Genomic DNA, 20,849 nt, shown 5'->3' on the forward strand with positions numbered 1-20,849 from the left:
TATATCCTTCCAGTTTTATTCAATGTTTTAGAACATTTAATGGAAAATAACCAGGAAGGATGTTAGAAATGATGCTTTTGTTGTTCTTTATGCCAGTAATATGTCACCCTACTCTCATCTAAAACTGACTAATTGCCACTAATAAGGCCTGGCAGCTGTTTGCAGTGCTTGCAGGTTTTGCATGCATAACTGTGCTGGTGAAAAGCAAGTTAGGAATGGGAAGCAGGAGGAGTTCCCAGCCTCTGATAATGCTCTTTTCCTTCCTGAGGGCATCTGCACTCTTCACAAAGAAAATGAACATCATCACCAACTCGGATTGTCTGGTTTTGCTTTCCTAAAATGTTGATGTGGCTTTAATAGTTGTACTGCAGGTTGGTGGCACTGATGGCATCACGAGTCCCTATAATGACAACACATCTGTATGACATCCTGCCTTTACTGAAGGAAAATACAAGGAATTTTTGTCATTGCTTTTGTCATTCAACTGTCAATCTAAGGTTTTAAGTAAAGCCATTTAAAAAAAAATAAAATCCTGAGATTTCTTCCCAAAGCAACGAGAAAGTTGCTTGGTCAGAGATTTTCTTCGAAAGTACTATCCCCATGCAAAAATATTCCAGTTAAAAGGACAATACTGAAATTCAAAATAATCTGATTCAGTGATAAATTGGATAAATTTCCTATTCATAAAAATCATAGCAAGTTAGGAGTTGGAGGGGACCTCAAAAGATCATCTAGTCCAAGCCCCCCTGCCAGAGCAGGGTCACCTACAGCAGGTCCCACAGGAACACATCCAGGTGGGCTTGGAAATGTCTCCAGGGAAGGAGACTCCACAACCTCCCTGGGCAGCCTGTGCCCTGTCACCCTCACAGGGAAAAAATTCTTCCTAATATTAACATGGAACCACCTATGTTCCAGTTTATAACCACTGCCCCTTGTCCTATTGTCAGTCACCCCTGAGGAAAGCTTTACTCCATCCTCCTGGCACTCACCCCTCACATATTTATAAACACTGATGGAGGTCACCCCTCATTCTCCTCTTCTCCAAGCTGAAGAGACTCAACTCCCTCAGCCTTTCCTCATCAGGGAGATGCTCCCACTCCACCATCTTTGTGGCTCTGCACTGGACTCTTACAAGCAGTTCCCTCTCCTTCTGGAACTGAGGGGTCCAGAACTGGACACAAATAATCCAGATGTCTCACCAGGGAAGAAAAGAGGGGGAGAAGAATCTCTTTTGACCTACCAAGCACCCCCCTTCTAGTGCCCCCCAGGTGCCATTGGCCTTCTTGGCCACCAGGGCACATTGTTGGCTCATGGTCACCCTTCCATCCACCAGCACCTCCAGGTCCCTTTCCCCTGTGCTATTCTCCAACAGCTCAGTCCCCAGTCTGTACTGGTACCTGGGGTTGTTCTTTCCCAGATGTAAGACTTTACAATTGCCATTGTTGTAATACATTAAATTTCTCTCTGCCCAGCTCTCCAGTCTCTCCAGGTCCCTCTGAATGACAGCACAGCCCTCTGGGGTGTCAGCCACTCCCCCCAGTTTTGTGTCATCAGCAAAGTTGCTGATAACACACTCTATTCCCTCATCCAGGTCATCAATAAATATATTGAGTAGTACTGGTCCCAGTACTGACCCTTGAGGGACTTCACTAGAAACACTTCAAAACTGGACTCCATCCAACTGGAAATTTTTAAGCACTTATCAGGGACAGCCACCTCCCTCCTCTGAACTTTTTACCTACACAGTCACAGTTTCATGACTGCCACCTCATTTCTCCTATGACCATGTGTCCATCTCCCCGTGATGAGCACTGATCACCAGCTCCATGCCAGCACCAGGTGATGGAAGGAAAACTACTGCTGTAAACCTGCAGCATGCCCCTGAAAAGTTTGTGCATGGAACGTGGTTTTATTTGGAGCTGAATTTACCTTTTGGGACATCTTTAATAAAAGTATCTGATCGGAGTAAGTTTTCAAGGGAGGCCAGTGAGTCAAGCTTGGAAAGCAAAACAGTGTTCAGAGCTGTGGGAGTATCCAACATGTTGTCCATATATTCTGCCACGGCAGGCCTGCCAAATGCATCACTTTATTTTAGGGCTTTTCAAGCCCTCCAAAAATGCTCCCTGATTTTAGGCAGGAGGCACAACGTGGCCTCCAGAAGTGGGGATGAACTTCAAAGGTGGCATTGGGCACCCCAAAAGAGGGGTGATCAAAAGGGGCTGTGATAACAGGGCAGGCCCACCACCTCCTGGGGATGGCTTTCTTCCCAGTCAAGAAGGTGAAGTGACTTCAACACCTATTTTCACAAATGCCATGGGATAAAAGCAAAATCCTAAATAGGAGGGTTTGGGTTGGAAGGGATCTTACCCCCTGCCATGGGCAGGAACACCTTGCACACCTTGCACTACCCCTGGTTGCTCTCAGCCCCATCCTGGAAGACCTTGAACACTTCAGGGATGAGAGATCCACAACTTCCTTAGGCAACTCTGCCAGTGCCTCACCAGCCTCACCGGAAAGAGTTTCTTCCAAATATCCAACCTGAATCTACCCTCTTTTAGCTTAAAACCGTTACCCCTCACCCTTTCCCTACAAACCCCTAACTTTTGGGGCAGGCACTGGAAAAACGGATGCGGCCATCCCCTCCCCCCGCAGATTAACGCCAAGGACGGACCCGCAGCTGAAGGGGCAAAACCCTCCCGGTCCCCTCCGATGCATGCGGGGGACGGCGGCGCAGGGGCGGCCGTTCCACCCAAGGAGCGTTCGGTACCGACGAACCGGCCCCGCGGAGGGAACCGGCGGCCGGGGCGAGCAGCCCCGCAGCCCCGCAGCCCCGCAGCCCCGCAGCCCCGCAGCCCCGCAGCCCCGCAGCCCCGCAGCCCCGCAGCCCCGCAGCCCCGCAGCCCCGCAGCCCCGCAGCCCCGCAGCCCCGCAGCCCCGCCCCGAACCCGCCCCCCGGCACTGCCCCACCGCGCGCGCAGGTGCGGGGAGTGCGGGAGCGCCGTCCCCTCCCCCCCACCCCGGGCAGCGCCGGGACCGGGCGCTGCGGTGCGTGCTGCCGGCGTCGTCCTCCTCCTCCTCTTCTTCCTCCTCCTCTTCCTCCTCCTCCGCCACTGCCACCGCCGCCGCCCTACACATCCCCTCCTCCCCTCCTCCTGAGCCCTTCTGTCCCGCATCCGCGCCCGGCGGTGGGCGGGTAAGCGTCGGAAGCCGTGAAGGAGGAAGAGGAGGGGGGTATGCGGTTGCCACCCCTCCGGCCTGAGCCCACCGGTGCCCGCGGGGCTGCGCCGTCCTCCGCGGCGCCCGGGCATGGTGGCGTCTGATGCGGAGGGTACGTGCGTGAGTCACCGCGGCCCGCAGGCAGGCAGCCGGTCGGGCCGGCCTCTCTATGCGCCGGGAGCATGTGGGTGAACCCCGAGGAGGTGCTGCTGGCGAACGCCCTGTGGGTGACGGAGCGAGCCAACCCTTACTTCATCCTCCAGAGGAGGAAGGGGCACGGAGGAGATGGCGGCGGCGGGGGACTGGCAGGTAAGGGCGGCGGTGGCTGCCGGGGCCCCGGGGAGGGGAGGGTGGGGATGGGCAGCGTTTCTTAGAGGTTCCTTGGTGGTGGCCGTGGGTCCCTGCCCCGCAGAACAGCCCCGGGGCTGCTGGGGACCGTCCCCGCTCCCCAGCACCTTTAGCGGGCGGTGCGGGGAAGCCGCGGTCCCGCTGAGGCCGAGGGCATCGGGGCAGCAGCCGCCGCCCTCGGGCTTGGTGTTCAGCTGCCTGTGGAAAACGCGAAGGCTTCCCGGAGGATTTGCGTGCTGCAAAGCCTTGTGGTGCGGTGTCCGATGCCTTCATACATCAGGGTGTGACGCGTCCGGGTTCTCGGAGGATTTTTTGGGTTTTAACCGCTAATACAGGTTGCTTGGAATAAGACCGAGTTGTAATTCACACAGGCGTGATGTGAGAAGGGATTTGCGTCGGCTTCTCTGTATTTTTTTTTTTTTTCCTTTTGTGCCCTTGCAATGGATGCTCCCCGAATCCTTTGGTATTGAGTGCTGGCAACTTGAGATGATTTTTAGCTGTGTGGATCATTAAATGGTTTGGGTTGGAAAGGGACCTTAAAGGTCATCCAGTTCCACCCCTCTCCCAGATGCAGGGACACCTTCCACTAGACCAGGCTGCTCAAAGCCCCATCCAGCCTGGCCTTGCACTTAAGATCCCCCTAGAGCTTTCTGTTCTCCAGGCTTAACAAACCTAACCTGTCTTCATAGGAAAGCTGCTCCTTTAGCATCTTTACAATACTGTGTATACATGTTTGTGAAGACCTTTCATCATTTTTGGTTAATGTTTATGTATTTCTAGGAAACTGGAGGTACAGAACCCAGTGGTGTTACCACCAGTCCCTCTGGAACTGACAGAAAATACTCTCATTCTCTGAAAAGCTGTGGTTTCTTTTTGGGGACTTTTTACAAGACCATGTAGCAAGAAGATAACGGAGAATGGTTTGAAGATGAAAGAGGGGAGATTTAGATTAGACAATAGGAAGAAATCTTTTCCTGTTGGGGTGATGAGACCCTGGGACAGGTTGTGCAGAGAAGTTTTGTGTGCTCTCTCCTTGGAACTGTTCAAGGCCAGGTTGGATGGGGCTTTGAGAAACCTCATCTAGTGAGAGATGTGGAACTAGATGATGGAACAAGGGGACTTGGAACTAGATGAGTTTTAAAGGTCCCTTCCAACCCAAACCATTCTGTGATTCTTTACCCACTTGTATAGCACCTAATTCTTCAGGCTAATCAAAAGAAGCATATGGGCTACCTCTATCTTTGGTTCAAGGTCCTGTGTGTATTTGCCAGGAGATTAAGTGTTTCTTCAGCCTTTGAGTGCTCTATGGACTTGTAAACAATCTATAACCTAAACCAATGCACCACTGGAAGGTGTGTTCTCATGTAGGCTCTGGAGCTCCTGTCCTCTTCAATGTTGTATACTGATAAACAACCTCATTTCTGCATGAAAAATGACCAACAGCCACTCCACTTTGGCTGTAGATTATAAAATAAAATAATGATCTTTTGAATTATGGATCACCCTGGCAAATCCATAAAAAGCATCCCTTGCTGTATTTTCTGAGAAATTCTTTGTAGACTCTTCTTTCATGGGCTGCCCCCTGACCTCTGTCTCTGTAAGGGTTCTGACAAGGTTTTCTTGTATATTTCTGAGTTTATTTTTTTAATTAGAGATCATCTGAGGTAATTTTCCAAACACTTCTCAGTTATTGGGGAAATGTTCTGAGAATTGGGGATTTTCTCTTCAACCTGTTTGCGTAGTACATCTATATCTCATCTTTCTTGTAGCTGTACATATAAAAACCTGATTGATGGTAGCACTGTACAGACTGATCACTTTTGAAGATTTAGTCCTTGAGTGGGAGTAGGATTCATAAATGTGCTCTCCTTGTTGTTTTTTTTTTTTTTTGGGTGAGGGACAGATAAGACAGCAACATTTGGTAGGAGCTGAGAATGCAGAAATAGTTCTGCCTTTATTTAAATATTTTTCTCCCTTGGAATGTTTCTGTGCATTGTATCCATAATGTTAGTATATGAACTATGGCAAATATGAGTCAGAATGCACAAATCCTATGTGTGTTTGAAAACTGCTTTCCATCCAGGTTTTATTAATGTCTGTGCTTTGCTGAGTATTGCAGCTGCTGTGGCACTGAGACGGTAGCTGCAAGTAGCTAAAAAATTTCCAGGGGTTTGGTTTGTATGGGCAAGAGATGGAAAAAAGTTGTAGTTTTTTTTCACTGTGTTGCCAGAGGGATAACTGAACAAACCCCCATGGCTAGCATGCAGAAAGCTATTGGTGCTGGCAGTATTTAAAGGACTGTATGGGAACTTGTCAGACATGTGGCATTTTTTGCACAAAAGTTTTTTTTCAGTGGTCAGCAAAAGGTGGGAAGAAAGGAAGGGATGTAGCAAATCCTGGCCACTGCCAGCTTGATGGGCATAATAATAAATGGAATTTTGGATTATTTGTTTTTCATGGAAATGGTGACATTTTACCCTGGTTGCTCTACCAGCTGTGGTCTGCCCATTCATTGAGGTTTAAGGTAGGTGAAGGAAGCCAATGGATTGTTCTTAGGAGGCAAGATTGATTAAAAGCAAGGTTTTGAGGGACCCAGGTGATTCTGGAGGGTCAGAATAAGTAAATCTGCTGAAACAGACAACGGGGTACATGGTGATCATGATAGCATCTAGGGTGACCCTGTGGGAAGTTCTGTTGGTGATAATGATACAACTCTCCTGACAGAGGTAGAAGTTATCTGGTTAAAAGAAAAAGAAAAAAAGAACCTTTTGTGGGTTTCCTGGGTTTTATTGGCCATTTGTTGTTGTGGGGTTTTTTTTGGTTTTGTTTTATTTTGTTTGTTTTTATTTGGTTGCTGTTTGGAATAGTTTTTTCTTGTGAGTTTTTGGGTTTTGTTTGTTTTGGTGGTGGTGGTTTTTTCCTCCTTAATTGCCCCTCCTTTAGTGACATAATACTGAAACTGGCTCAGATATAATATAAAGTTAGCCACCCATGAATGTGGTGTAAAATTTGCCCTGATTACTCTGTGGAAACCAAATGATGTGTCCTTGAACTGACCAGAAATACTGTATGCAACATTTTTCACTGTGGTGGGAGTGGTCTGAATTTCTATATACAAGAGAGAATCTTAATACTACTGTCACTTTTTTTTTTTTTTTTTTTTTTTTTTGTGATCTAACTTCTCCTGACTTGTACTGTCTCATTATTGACTCTTGAAGTAATTTGTCTTTAATTGTAGGGTAACAATTGACTTTCAAATTTATGAGACTTGATCAGATGAGGTGGCTTCACTGAAGTGGTTGGGAATGAGGGGGGGTGAAAGGCTACCCAAGTAGTTTATGTTCATTGCCAGGAAGCTGAAGAGGAGCCAGCAGTGTGCCCAGGTGGCCACGAAGGCCAATGGCATCCTGGGCTGGCTCAGGAACAGCGTGGCCAGCAGGTCCAGGGAAGGGATTCTGCCCCTGTGCTCAGCCCTGGGGAGGCCACAGCTTGAGTCCTGTGTCCAGTTCTGGGCCCCTCAGCTCAGGAAGGAGATTGAGGTGCTGGAGCAGGTCCAGAGAAGAGCAAGGAGGCTGTGAAGGGATCCAGCACAAGTCCTGTGAGGAAGGGCTGAGGGAGCTGGGGGTGTTGAGGCTGGAGAAGAGGAGGCTCAGGGGAGACCTCATCACTCTCTCCAACTCCCTGAAAGGAGGTTGGAGCCAGGGGGGGGTTGGGCTCTTTTCCCAGGCAACTCTCAGCAAGACAAGAGGGCACAAGAGGTCTCAAGTTGTGCCAGGGGAGGTTTAGGTTGGACATGAGAAAGAATTTCTTTCCAGAGAGGGTGATCAGCCATTGGAATGGGCTGCCCAGGGAAGGGGTGGATTCTCCATCCCTGGAGATATTTCAAAAGAGCCTGGATGTGGCACTCAGTGCCATGGGCTGGGAACTGCAGCGGGAGTGGATCAAGGGTTGGACTTGATGATCTCTGAGGTCCCTTCCAACCCAGCCAATTCTATGATTCTATGTAGACTTCAGGTTGGTGAAAGGCATTTTTGGTGGCTTTGTGTTGAAGCAGAAGAGCAATACTTGTGTTAGTGTTCTCCAGGATCCTCACTGGGAGCAGCAACTCTTTGCTGGGAAAGGAGTATTGGTCACTTTGGGGGAAGGTGTGAAAAATCAGCCCTTTCTGCACTTACTCTCCTCTCTTAGCCTAGATTTATGTAACTTAGTTGAACAAAGAAGTCCCTCTTACTTAAATAAGTGCTTGGACACTGGAGACATTTTCTTCTCTTTTTAAAATATTAGGTTTTAACAAGTTAGAAGAAGGATGATCTTAAGTTTTAGCAGCACCCAGTTCGTGAATCCCTAGAATTCATTTCTGCTAAGAAAATGGATCTGATTTATACTTTACTTAAGAGACACAGCAGTGTGGTTCCATTTTTATATTGAACTAAGTTCTGCACTCTTAAATGATTGCTTCTATGTCAGTCACAGTCACTTCAGTATGACTTTGTTAAGGCATGCTTACAAACAAGAAGGGTCCTTTGGGTTTGTTTTCCTTTTTAACAGAAGAAAAATGGGCAAGACTTGTACATTTGATTTTAAATTGGATTTTCATAGCTGTTCTGCACACTCACAGTATCTTGCATCATTGCACTAATCTTCCAAGTTAATACCAAAGAAGCTTTTCTGCTTTAAAAGTATTTGATGGTTGATGAGCTTTCTCCATAATGAAATTATTTCAAGCCTTGCACATAATGCCTTGCCTGTGTTTTGCTTGTGTGTGACCCTCAGTAATTTCAGCAGAAAGTCTTCTCTTTTGTCTTTGTAGTTTTCTCAAAGATATCTGCTGGGTTTAGTCCTCTCTCCTTCACACCTTCCTGCTTGTCAGCTCCCTTCCCAGGGAGGAAAAGCTTCTTTTTCCAGGGGGATCCAGTGTCTTACATGAAAACCTGAATCAGCTGAAGCAGAGACATTTGGACTCTGATCTCTCCCATCATTCGGGCACTGTGTCTCCTGTTTGCTGTCCTGGATGTAAGGACCTTGAGCATGTCATAAAGTTTATAAATAACTAAAAGGTGTGGGTCCTTTAGTTATTAAATATATCTTACCATCTGATACAACAAACAGGATAAAGAAATGTCTCTGACTCTTTGTGCTATAGTGTGGGAATGCCTGCCAAGCTCTTATTTGGCAACAATTCCAGCAAGGAATTAGTGCAATAGCTGACAGCAGAGCATTATATTCACTTAGAGCCTTATAGCAAGGGAGCTGAGGGTGGGGTATGATCAGCTTATGATTGCTGTGCTTCTTTTGCACGTGTACATTTGTGTGTGGAGATGAAATTTTAGTAATGTTTAAAATGCTATTGCATTTTTTGAATCCCAAGACAAATTCGTTGTTCTTAGTTTGCAATAGCTGGTTTTGGGGAGTGAAGTATTTTTTGCAGATAAGGTATTTATGCTTACAGCTGGGACAAGAGTGTCTGTGTGAGAGATTTAGGATGAGTTTGTAAATACATGACATGTTGCCAAAGATGATTCAAATGCAGAAGAGATTTTTGCTTACTTCTGGTGATAAAATAAATTGAGTACTATTTTTCTCCCTAGATATTTTTTGCAGAAGGGAGGGGTCTCTCATGTAATTTCCACATTGGAAGGGCAGAAAGGAGAGGTTCTGAGCTTGGCTGCTTGAGGCAAGCCTTCAATGTAAGATCTACTATAGTTTTTAATGTTTAATATGTGGCAGTGTTCTAACTCAGAACACTTCTCTGCAGCCTTGCTTGACAACAGAATTAGTAACTCAAATTTAGAGATAATTTCCTATTTTGCTCTCCACCTCTCAGTTCAGAGGGTTGACAGATTGCTTGAAAACCTGTTTATATCCAAGATTTAGAAAAGCTTTTGTGCAATTATATCATCTTCCTGATGAAAGGATGGTACATGCTTTAACAAACTTGACACTTTCTGTCCTTGTTGACTCGAGCAGTTGGGATTTTTCGTGTCAAACTTGGTGCACTTGAGTAAAAAGCATCTGCTTTCTGGTACTTGAAATACAGCATTTATCAAAGTAGATGCAATTAGCATGACTGACCTGAGTGGTCAGCTTATCATGGTAATTTTGGAATCTTTTGCTCCACTCTACCATTTGCTGTTACCCGACATCTGCTCTGCTGCTGCTGAGCTGCTTACTGGGATCTGCTCTGGGTGTGCTCTTCACACCAGGAGGTTGAACTGGTGTTTGATTCTCCACATTATGCCACCAGTCCTTCTGTTGAATTCCCAGATACTTTCATGGATGCTTCATTGGAAGGTTTCTCATTTCCTGCCCAGCAGACTCAGTGCCTGAGATGCTGCTCGATGTGGCTGTGGTTTTTGTACCCCAGTGCTTCTTGGTCCAAGTCCTTGATGTTATTTCAGATGTTACTTCATCTTTTACACTTTGAGTAGAGTGACCCTGAGCTGTCATTTTCCATTTTTGCCTTCTGATGTAACATTATCACTTTTTTTAACACCTGGAATTCAAGGATGGCTTCCTAGTTCTCCCAGGATTTCTGTATACAGCACTGTTGGAAATGTCACACAGGATCACAGTATAGTAAGCAAGAAATGTGTAGGCCACATAGTAATTTTCTGCATTATGCCAGAGTTTGTATTGCTTTCAGGGGGGTTCTGTCTTTATTTATAACATTTATTTGTTGGTTAGAGTCAGTTTACAATTGGTTGTCTCAGTTTACCAATAATGAGTTTGGGTTTTGTTTTGGTTAGGTTTTTTTTTTTTCAATTGCTCATTCTTCCTTGATTTGTTCTTTAATCTTCCATAGTTTATCTGAATCTCATGTTGGTGTAGATGTAGTTGATTTAAATTTTGTTCTTGGATGAAATCTGTTTAATTTGTTTATGCTACTCAGAGAGAGTGTGATATGTAGAAAGAATTAGTTTTGAGTGAAATTCAGTCACTTCCCTGCTGTTTCCATCAATGGTACTTGAGCCTGCTTTTCTGTAAGTGGTGGTTTGGTTTGGGTTGGGGTTTTTTTTGTTGTTGTTGTTTTGTTTTTTACTGCTAAATATTTATATCCTACCTTGCAGAAATTCAACTCCATCTGTATTTTTCTGTTGGCTTCCCCTATCATTTCATGTAGTCTGAAGTGATTTAATACATAGATTGGGGGTTTTTTCACATGTGTTTATTTGGGGTTTTTTTCAAAATATCCGTTTCCTCTGTGTTGCAAATCTTCACAGGTCTGTAGCTGTCTGGCTGGGCAAAGCAGTGCTCTATAAAACTGAGTTGGTAGAAAGAGAGCAGCAAAGGTGGGCACTGGGGGGGGGACACTTAACAAATTTTTATTTCAGAGGAAGAATTTGTTTTTTCTGTGTAACACATTACAGGTCCATGTAGGCCAATGCTGTACAACCCATATAAGAAGACAGTTATCAAATAACTATTTAGAGGTTATTTTGCTTTCATTTAAATGAATGAGCACCTATAAACCAAAACTGTATAACCCTTCATAAAGTTGTGTTCACAAGAAAGGGTTTATTTTCATACTTTTATGGGTACTATTCCCAGGACTGGAAGTTTAACAGCAGTGTATAATACTTACTCTTAATTTAGGCTCTCCCCTGAAATGAAATCAAGTAAAATTGACCCTCCCCTTTAAAAGGATTCATCCATAATATTACCCATGGAGTTCAGATTCTTGCTCTGGGTTGAGTTTGAACAGAGAAGGAGCTGGCTGAGCTCATCCTATAAGAAAAAATGAGAGCTCTGGTCACAAAAACACATGGAATGCCTTCAGAAAGAATGAAAGAGTGGTGCTTTCATCACAAGAATGATGCTTCATCACAGTTAGTACCAAAAGCAATAGCTTGTGCATTTTAGCTATGTGTTGTTACAGGTTATTGTAACACTGAAAGTTTAGGAGAGTTTATTCATTGTTCATGCAGCCAACATAAAACTGGGTGCTCAGGGTGCAAATATGACCAAAGTTAACCCTATTGTTTGGGGCTTTCTCAGAAATCAACTGAGGTCTACAATACTTAGAGGTCCCTTGGATGCTTCAGTTTTCTGAGCAGAGCTGGTGATGTGTCCATCTGACTGCAGTGGGAAGGAAGAGCAGGGCTCATCAGCACACTAAATATTGGGAGCTGTTCAGGCACAACGTGTGGCATTCAGGGCTGGAATGTCACAAGGCCTGTTTTGAAAACTTTTTCCCAATGCCACGTGGCAGGGCAAGGTGTCCTCATTGCAGTGTTGAGCTCATCCACAAACAAGCTGCTGACATCCTTGGGACTGTCTGAGTGGTGGATCATGAGTCCAGGAGTCATGGTCTGGCTGATGTTAAATCCTATAGCAGTGTGTACTGCTGCATCTGCTCTGGATGCTGAATAGATGTATGCTGTTTGGTGAGGCATTTGGGGGATAAAAATCTCTTAGCAGGTGGTGTCTTGAGAGGCTGTCAGGCTGGAGATTATATAGGTGTAGAGCTGGGAGAAGGGTATGGCAGGGTTGTGCTCTCAGGAGGCAGGTGAAGGATGCGTGCTTGTCATCTGGCAAAGTGTAGGAGGGGAGGATGTCCCTGGCTGTCTCAGGCACAACAGTGGCACCAAGGAGTGATCTCCTGCCAGCTCTGAGCAAGGTTTGATGGGTGTTACACTGAGGAATGGATGTGCTGGAGGTCACTGGTGTCTGCTGAGTGTGAGGACTGCAGGGTTAAAGCCGAGTGGGAAGTCACTCTGTGATGCTACCCTGAGATTTTTTGTGCTGCTTTTAATTTTTCAGGTCAAAAATGTCAATGTTATCGTTAATAAACAACAAATAAATCAGCTTTGGTGTTTCAGTAAAAGGTGCTAGAGGATAATCCAGGTTTTCACTTTTGAATATGTAATCCAATTTGAGTTTGAGAATCCCTGGGGGGTTTATCAGGTAAAACACCACAGGCTCACAAACCTGATAATAAGATTGCTGTCAGGGGGACTGTAGAAAAATGGTAAATGCTACCTGTGTGTATTTAAGTGACAAAAAAACCTAAGTAAAATTACTTGTTTTATTTAAATCAAAATGTAACTTTTTCTGAAAGAGGATTACTGTTTGTCAGTAAATAAATCCTTCCTTGTAACAAAGATTGCTCATGTGTAAGGTGCATAAACTTGCTTTTCCTTTAAAAACACCAGTAACTGGTGTTTTGTGAAGAATCTTGAAAATTCTTATGAAAGTTTAAAAAAAAAAATCTTAAATTTTAAAAGAAATACAAGAAATATTTGTGCAGCAAAGGGCTGTGCCACAGATAGCCAGACAGCTGATAACAGCATGACTTAAGTACAGGTATTTGAGTCCATAAACTCTAAAGGATGTGTGTTTTCAGAGGTAGTGAGTAACTTACCATGTACCAGGTTGATTCATCCCTTATTTCATTAAGAATTGTGGGTGATCAGTGATCAGTCTGGACTCTAAACCATGTGCAGTGTTCATCCCCAAAGAGCAGAGAGTGCAGTGATGCTCAGAAGATTTAACTGGCTGGTTCAGTTGGCTTGGTTTTCAAATCAAATGCCTTACCTTTCTGGAAAAGATTCCTTGGTGAGATGGAATTTGACTTAAAGGGAAGCCTGTCTGATGCAGGAGGTCAGGCTTCCTGTGGTCATAATCCCATCTAGCAAAAACCAGTTTGGAAATGGGTTGCCAGTGTACCAATGCTAATACAGTATATAATTATGTGATGAAGAAATATGGACCTGTATGTTCTGTGCAATAGTTTTAGGCTCCCTGTGCTGCTGATGACTAAATGTGAGGGACAGTGGTCAGCTAAGTAATCTGTAGGATGATTTCCTCCTTCTGCATAAATTGCCAAGAAGGCCAATGGCATCCTGGGCTGGCTCAGGAACAGCGTGGCCAGCAGGTCCAGGGAAGGGATTCTGCCCCTGTGCTCAGCCCTGGGGAGGCCACAGCTTGAGTCCTGTGTCCAGTTCTGGGCCCCTCAGCTCAGGAAGGAGATTGAGGTGCTGGAGCAGGTCCAGAGAAGAGCAAGGTGGCTGTGAAGGGATCCAGCACAAGTCCTGTGAGGAAGGGCTGAGGGAGCTGGGGGTGTTGAGGCTGGAGAAGAGGAGGCTCAGGGGAGACCTCATCACTCTCTCCAACTCCCTGAAAGGAGGTTGGAGCCAGGGGGGGGTTGGGCTCTTTTCCCAGGCAACTCTCAGCAAGACAAGAGGGCACAAGAGGTCTCAAGTTGTGCCAGGGGAGGTTTAGGTTGGACATTAGAAAGAATTTCTTTAGGGAGAGGGTGCTCAGCCATTGGAATGGGCTGCCCAGGGAAGGGGTGGATTCTCCATCCCTGGAGATATTTCAAAAGAGCCTGGATGTGGCACTCAGTGCCATGGGCTGGGAACTGCAGCGGGAGTGGATCAAGGGTTGGACCTGATGATCTCTGAGGTCCCTTCCAACCCAGCCAATTCTAGGATTCTATGATTCAGAAAGTTGTATCAAGCAAAACGAAGGGGTTATCTCCCCCTTTTCCCTCCTGCCCCCATATATCAGTATGGTTACTCTAAATAGTTGGTATTTAATTAGACTCTTCCTTGGTACCAAGTTATTTCTGCTTGGGTGGCTTCAGGATCAGGGCTGTCATTAATTAGCCAGATGCTAATACCATGAACTTTAACACTTGCTTCAAACCTTTGCTCATGGAAGCTGCTCATTGAGCAAGGGCTTGCAGATGTAGTATTTATTCTTACACTGGGAATACCTTCCCTTCACTATGTAGCCAGAAACCTGATGGAATAGTGGGGAGGGGGGGAAATTGCAATCAGTAAAGTCTCATGATTTGTTGCCTGGGTAATTCTCTGGCTCTTGCCCAAGGACCAGTCTAATCTCAGGAAAGTGATTCTTTGTTGCCTTTTCTGTTTCTATAGAAAATTTGTTCCTTATATCTTAATCATGTGTCCCAAGGCACTTGCTATATGAAGAATTAATGAAGATAATTAAATTATTTTATCTCTTATGATCCCTTTGTTTAGACATTTCTCAGGGAGATGAGCAGTTTGACCTGCTGTGATTTCATTCTGGTTGCATCACATGTCTGGATTATAACAAAAAATTCAAAACACCCAAACCCAAAAAACCAGTGCTGACCTATGATGCAAAATGAAACAGTACCTGGCAGTGGTCAGGGGTAGTTGCATCATTTCAAGGGTAAATGTTAATTGTCTTTAATACATATAAAAACACATCATTGCTTGGTTTTTTTTTTTCAAATATTGCATATATCACCTATTGAAACAGCTGTTTCATAAGTAAAATTTTACTCTTGCAATTATGTTGGTAAGCTAGACCTTTACATTCCATGGGGTCTTCTGGAGTTCTATGAATTTTTATCCTTAAATATCACAGCATGAATGTTTCCACAACCTTTTTCCATTGCTGAAAAGGCACTGGGCAGCTCCTACTTACTGCACCAGTGGAGAGTATTCTTTCTTTTATTTTCTTTGCCTCAGCTACCTCCCATCCAGGGGCTGTTCCCCCTTGGTTTGGTTTGTTTGTAGTGCTCTCCACATTTCTTGAATTCACTGCAGTTTTGTGAGCCAAGGGGATGTTCCTCTCCAGCCTCCTGTATCTCAGGGATAGGAACCTCCTCTTGGCTTGGACTTTGCTGCACATGAGAGTAGTTTTGTTCTGGCTCCCTGACCTTACCTGTACATCCCACTTTTTACAGCAGCAGTGACCTCCAAGTGGCAGAATTGGCTGGCAGGACCACCCAGCTGCCCTTAAATTCAGCAGTGCAGCAGGAATAATGAAACAAACAGATTTCTAAAGATTCCAGGGGCTTGACAGCATATTTGTACCTCAGAGAATATTACATTTGGCCAGCATACAATTTTCTTTAGATATTACATCATGCCTGTTGCATGTTTAGTGCTGCCAGTAGACATGTGAAGCTGCAAAGCATGAAGAATTTTTGGCAGAGGCCTTGCTAGATGTTTGCAGAAAATCTGGGTGATAAACACATTGCCTTGGTCTGCACTCCATTTAACCAATACCCACAGTGAACCCAATCTGAGCATTTCAGGATCTTTGCCTGTGGTTGAACCACACACATATTCTCCAGACCAGGGCCACACTGATTTTGTGAAGTTTAGAGTGAAGAGGATGTTTGACAGAAAAAAAAAAAAAAAAAAAAAAAAAAAAAAAAAAAAAAAAAAAAGTTTAAGGGAACATATAACCTACTTCAGCATCCTGAGTCTAAAAGGAGTCAAGGTGTATTTGGGAGGAGGGATGGTGGAGGATTGATCAGAGGCAGCTTATCAGTGTACACCATGATGTTAAAACACATGAGAAATGATTAGGATGGCAAAAGGAAAATATAAAGCTAGTTAGACTAATGAATGTTGGGAAATTTTATATTATATACTTTGTGTTCATACCCTGTAATCAGCAGATAGCTCCCTAATTCTTCTTACTAATGACCTGATGTTGTGTTCAGACTTGATTCTTGTGTATTTCAGAATTTTTTTATTTAAAATCAGTGGCAATTAATGCATTGGGCAGGAAGAAACTGTATTTGACCTGGCCTGAGAAAATCTGTATAAACTAAAATACCAATGGTAGACATTCAATAGGGGAATCACTGGCAGGCTGGGTATTTCCAAATGTCAGTTTCAGTTCAGATTTAAGGGATCTACTAAGATGGAAAAAGGGTTGTACTTCTGTATCTTTGTGATGCAGAAAGGAAATCTGAAAGAAGAACAGCAAGGCAAGCAGCTGTATCAGCTGTGACAGTGTAGAATGAGGAACTAATAAAACTATGACATTAAAAGATGAAAACAGTCACTTGAAAGGAGAGGAGGATTTTAATTGGAGTGTTTTTAAAATGTTTTTTTGGTGCATGTAATTTATTTCAGCTGTTAAAAAAAACAATTTCCACCTCAATAAACATTTGCAATAAAAAAAAAAAATTTCCAAAGTTCATCCATTTGTTTTCAGCCTGTGCATCTGCTGAGAAGCTCAGTGTGAGAATCTAAATCTGGCATTTCTACAGGGGAGATGAAAATTCTTTGTGGAGGTGGGGAAAAATTTTAAACTTTTAAAAATAAATAGGGCTTCTTGTGGGAGAGGGCTTGGGGGTTTAGTGTTTGGGGGGTTTGTGTACTTATTAGAATCAGATCTAGAATTTATGGAAAATATCTTTAGGAATTATTGGCAGCATTTGGTATGCAACTGTTGATGGCCCCCTGAGTAGCAAAGAATTTCCAAAGCTACTTTAAGAAAACAGTATGGCTTTGTCTTTCATTGGTATCCTTTCAGCTGAAACCCAGCTTGACTGTAAGGCATCTTGATCCTTTCTGCTCTAAGGAATCAGACCATTAAGTAGCATAATTATTTTTGCTGGAAGTATTAGTTTTTTTCTAGCTGACATTTGAGTTTTGAAGTCTTCTAGGCTGCCTTGTCTGGGATGGTGTTTTTGTTGTTGGCTTGTTTTCCCCAGGGCTCCCAACAATGCAGGAAAACACTAAATAACTTTTAAACATTATGTTACAAACCAGCTGCCTTCTGCTTTGCTTCCGCTCCTCTGCCTTCATGCTGCAATTGATGTGTGTAGAAGAGCTGAAGTTTAAATAAAACTTTATTTTAATATTTTTTTCACTATTGAGTCACTTTCCTCTTTACAACACAAGGCAAGAAGTGTGGGGCTGAATTCACAGGTCTGAATTTTACTGTGGAGGGTGAAATGGAAAGTGTGTGTGTGTGTGTGTGTGTGTGTGTGTAGCCCACTCCTGTGTGATCTTGGCTGATCCATCACTGTACTCACCAGAATTTTTTATTCCCTAGGTCTCCTTGTGGGCACTCTGGATGTTGTGTTGGACTCCAGTGCCAGGGTGGCACCGTATCGAATCCTCTACCAGGCACCAGACTCCTTGGTCTATTGGACTATTGCCTGTGGTAAGGCCAGACATCCTGACATGTGCATTTTGATTTTTTATTGATTTCTCTGCCACCTAACGAGCAGAGCATCCTACCTGCTGAGCACAGTCGTTTCAGGACAAATAAAGGTTTTCATTTTTCATTTTGGGATGAAAACCTGCTCTAGTGGTTAAATTAAGAAGCTCCAGAGCTCCCAATATCCAGACCTTGAATGCCAGAATGTGTGTATTTTTTATACATTACTGAGTAAAAGCAGAAATGGACGTGGAGGGGGGAGAGAAGCTTGTTTTTTCCTACCCTTCATCTCCCAAAGATCATGTTTCCAGACAAACAGTGTAGCATCCATCCCTCTTCCTTGGATGCTCTTCTTCATGCCCATGGCTCACCCCTCCAGCACTGCTAAAGTGCAGCATTCCTGAGTGATGGATGGGTCATCTCTGAAGGGGATGGCAGGAGGAGTTACCTGGGTTTTAGCCCCCAGATTATGCAGACATAATCTGCATATTGGCTTCTATTGAAATGAAAACTGGGAAGACACCCCAGCTCTCACCTGAGTTCTGAATATCATTGTGGCATTTCCTGGAGGCTGAACTTGGTCTCCTCCAGGATAAAGAACATCCAGATAAACAAGGGATGCCCACTACTGGGACATATACTTCAAGCAGTGTGTTCTGCTTCTAATTATGATGTACTCAGAAATTCAGCAAGGTGGTACTAGGCTTAATACAAAAAGGGATATTCTTACATAGATGCATTAACTCTTAAAAGTTTTGGTCTTTAAGGCTCAAACTTTGATGGATCTAACTGTAAGACAGCTTCTTCTGTCACTATACTAGTTGGTGAAATCAATGAGGTTTATATTTTGGTACATTAAATAGGATGTTTGCCTGCATTGGATCCTATAAATGCCAAATACTTAGTTCTGTGGTTAGATACCTACTGCAAGTAGCAGAAAGCATCCTACACCCAGCCTCTGGCTGTTTGCTACTCCAAGAGAAGTGTCTGAGGCTGAATGCAGGAGGTTGAGGTTATTCAGCTTTGATTTGCCACACTTAGAAGGTCAGATCCTCATTTTGATAGTATTGCTTTTCAGTCTCTGCAAGCAGAAACTTTCAACTGTAGCTCATCTGACACTGGAGTTTCAAACACTCTTTCAGGCAGCAGCCAGAACTCTGTTTGTTTGTAGGAAAAAAGGGGAAGAGGACAAATCAGAAAGCATACATGGCTGTCATCTCTAGGAGACTGGGAGCTTTCTGCACCCCCGGTGTTGCCTGACATTCAAAAATAGTAATTAATAAAGCTAAGTTCTTCTGGTCTAGCAATGCCCTCTCATCTGGGCCCATTCTTCCAACATAATTTGATTATTTGGATGACAAATTCCCTCTCTTGGAAAGGGAAAAAGAGGAGGAATGGATGAAGGTTTGCCATAGATCCAACTTGTGCAGTAACAAATAAACACTTCAGTCCTGGAAACCTGAAAGGGAACAACTGGGGGCACAAATTTTTCTCTCTGTTTGCAGACTCCCTCCCAAAGAAAATGACATATTGCAAAGCTCTCAAAAAAGCATTTTTTCTTCTTCTGAATCCTGTGCATGTATTCAGAAATAAATTTTTACAACTTTGTAAATATGCCATGTAGCTTTTCTTTAAGTACATTTGCAGGTTTTTTTGCATGGTACCTACAGGTAGTTACTCATATTTGACCTAGCATGTGTCCTCAGATAACCAGGGGCACAAAATGGAAGATAGATGAGTTATGGCCCCAGGATAAATAAATATTTAGAAATTTATGCTGAACTGTGAAGATTTTTTTTCTCTTCTGCATTGCAGGTTTTATGTAGAACCACTGTACTCTGTTTACATGTAAGCAAGTTGTAATAAATATGCTTTTCAATCATGAATCTTGAATTTAACTCATATTGCTGAAGTATTTCTTGTGTACTTCCTTTCCCTGTGAGTTAGAGATATTGCTTAATTTACCTAAAAAGCCAATGATAGCAAAATGGTGAGGGCTTCTTATATGCTGAGATAGGCAAAGACTTGTGTGTAGCAGAGTTAAAATAGACTTGTAGTTTATAAGATTGCAGCAAAAGTGTTTTTTAATCCTGGGTGAACAAAGAGAAGAGAAGGATGTGGACTGGAATGATAAACTGGTGAGAACTGAGGGGTGGATTTTTGCCTGGTGTGTTGTTGGTGAGCTTGGGAGAGTAAAAAGCACAGCAGTGGAGATGAAAACCGATGGAATCAATGAGATGGGTTGTTCCAGGCTGAGAATAACCATCCAAAACTCTTTCATAAGAAGTGGTCAGAAATAATTGATGAACTGCAAAGAAGAAATAGACTGCTTTAAGGAATAGTTGATGATGACTGTGTTTGCACTGCTGTTCAAGAGATGAGTGATTTTTCCAGTGACAGTCTAGTTTTGTACACACAGCTCATGTATTTCAGCATTGCTTTTCAGAGCAGTGGAAAAGGCAAGAAGAAATAAATCAGTTTCCAGACCACCTCCTGAATTCCTGAAAGGTCTGGTTGAATCCAGCAGTTTTCAGGACAAACAGCAGTTTTGCAGTCAATTGCACTTCTGAAATATTGGCTACATATGGAGGCTGTTCTGTGATGTGATTTATGGATCAGCTACAACTCCAGTTGTGAAATTCCCCTGGAAGTTGTGCAGGATGTTGTATTGGGTTGCTGTGGCTGGAGCTGTGCAAAGCTCATTGCTGTAGGAAGAATATTTGTCCCCATTGTTTGTTGCTGAACAACAAGGGAAATGATTGGTTGGTGTGTCTTCAAAATGGTTGCATTGAGTTGCTCTGGAAACCATTGACATATTTGCAAACATGAGATATTCTGTGCCTGTAGTGAAGCTGAAGATGCTTTTAGCTACAGCTTCTTGTAATTTAACCTCTTTGAAATGGTTGCTTCACTTTGTTGTAGGGATGACTTAGAAGGTATCTATATTTTCTTGCTAGTTCTGAGTAAAATAAGACAAATCTGTGTTTTGAACATGGTGGTAAAGTATTGATGCTCTTTCCTTTTTGAACTGAGATACTTTTAATCTGCCTTCGGTTTCAGACATTGCCATGTGAACATTTCAACTTTGTTTTCTGAAAATACTTAAAAGTCAGGCTTAGTCATAATTATTTCAACATCGGTTTTGGGGGTCTGAAGCAAAACAGAAGCAAATATTTAAATATATGAATTCTGGTTCATACAAGCAGCTTTTCCATCCCTGTTCTGTCCTGCTTTCCAGACTCCATGTAAGCTGATTCCTGTCTACCAAAAGATACCTCACTTGACTTTTGGTCTCCTAAGCCAAGTAGGCTCATCAAAGTTCAGTTTATTCTTTCATCATTCACCTCTGGCACAACCCTTTTCCCCTAAAAAGCCACAGT

The 20,849-nt window shown here is 43.6% G+C and overlaps 1 protein-coding gene across 6 annotated transcripts in view; it reads left to right on the forward strand.

The window, feature by feature from the left end:
* The first annotated feature begins 2,976 nt into the window (after positions 1–2,976).
* The window catches only part of TBC1D9 (TBC1 domain family member 9), a 46,997-nt gene continuing 29,124 nt past the window's right edge, over positions 2,977–20,849 (forward strand). For 4 of the 6 annotated variants that reach the window (XM_071753769.1, XM_071753771.1, XM_071753770.1 and 1 more), the window contains exons 1-2: positions 3,270–3,525; positions 17,362–17,472. In XM_071753769.1, coding sequence (XP_071609870.1) covers positions 3,399–3,525; positions 17,362–17,472 — 238 coding nt within the window. In that variant the 5' untranslated portion in view covers positions 3,270–3,398. Of the gene's footprint in view, positions 3,526–17,361; positions 17,473–20,849 lie in introns of all 6 variants that reach the window. The other 2 variants (XM_071753768.1, XM_071753767.1) reach the window with 2 other exon arrangements.

This window comes from Heliangelus exortis, chromosome 10 (genome assembly GCF_036169615.1).
Source record: "Heliangelus exortis chromosome 10, bHelExo1.hap1, whole genome shotgun sequence".
In the NCBI taxonomy this organism is placed as follows: domain Eukaryota; kingdom Metazoa; phylum Chordata; class Aves; order Apodiformes; family Trochilidae; genus Heliangelus; species Heliangelus exortis.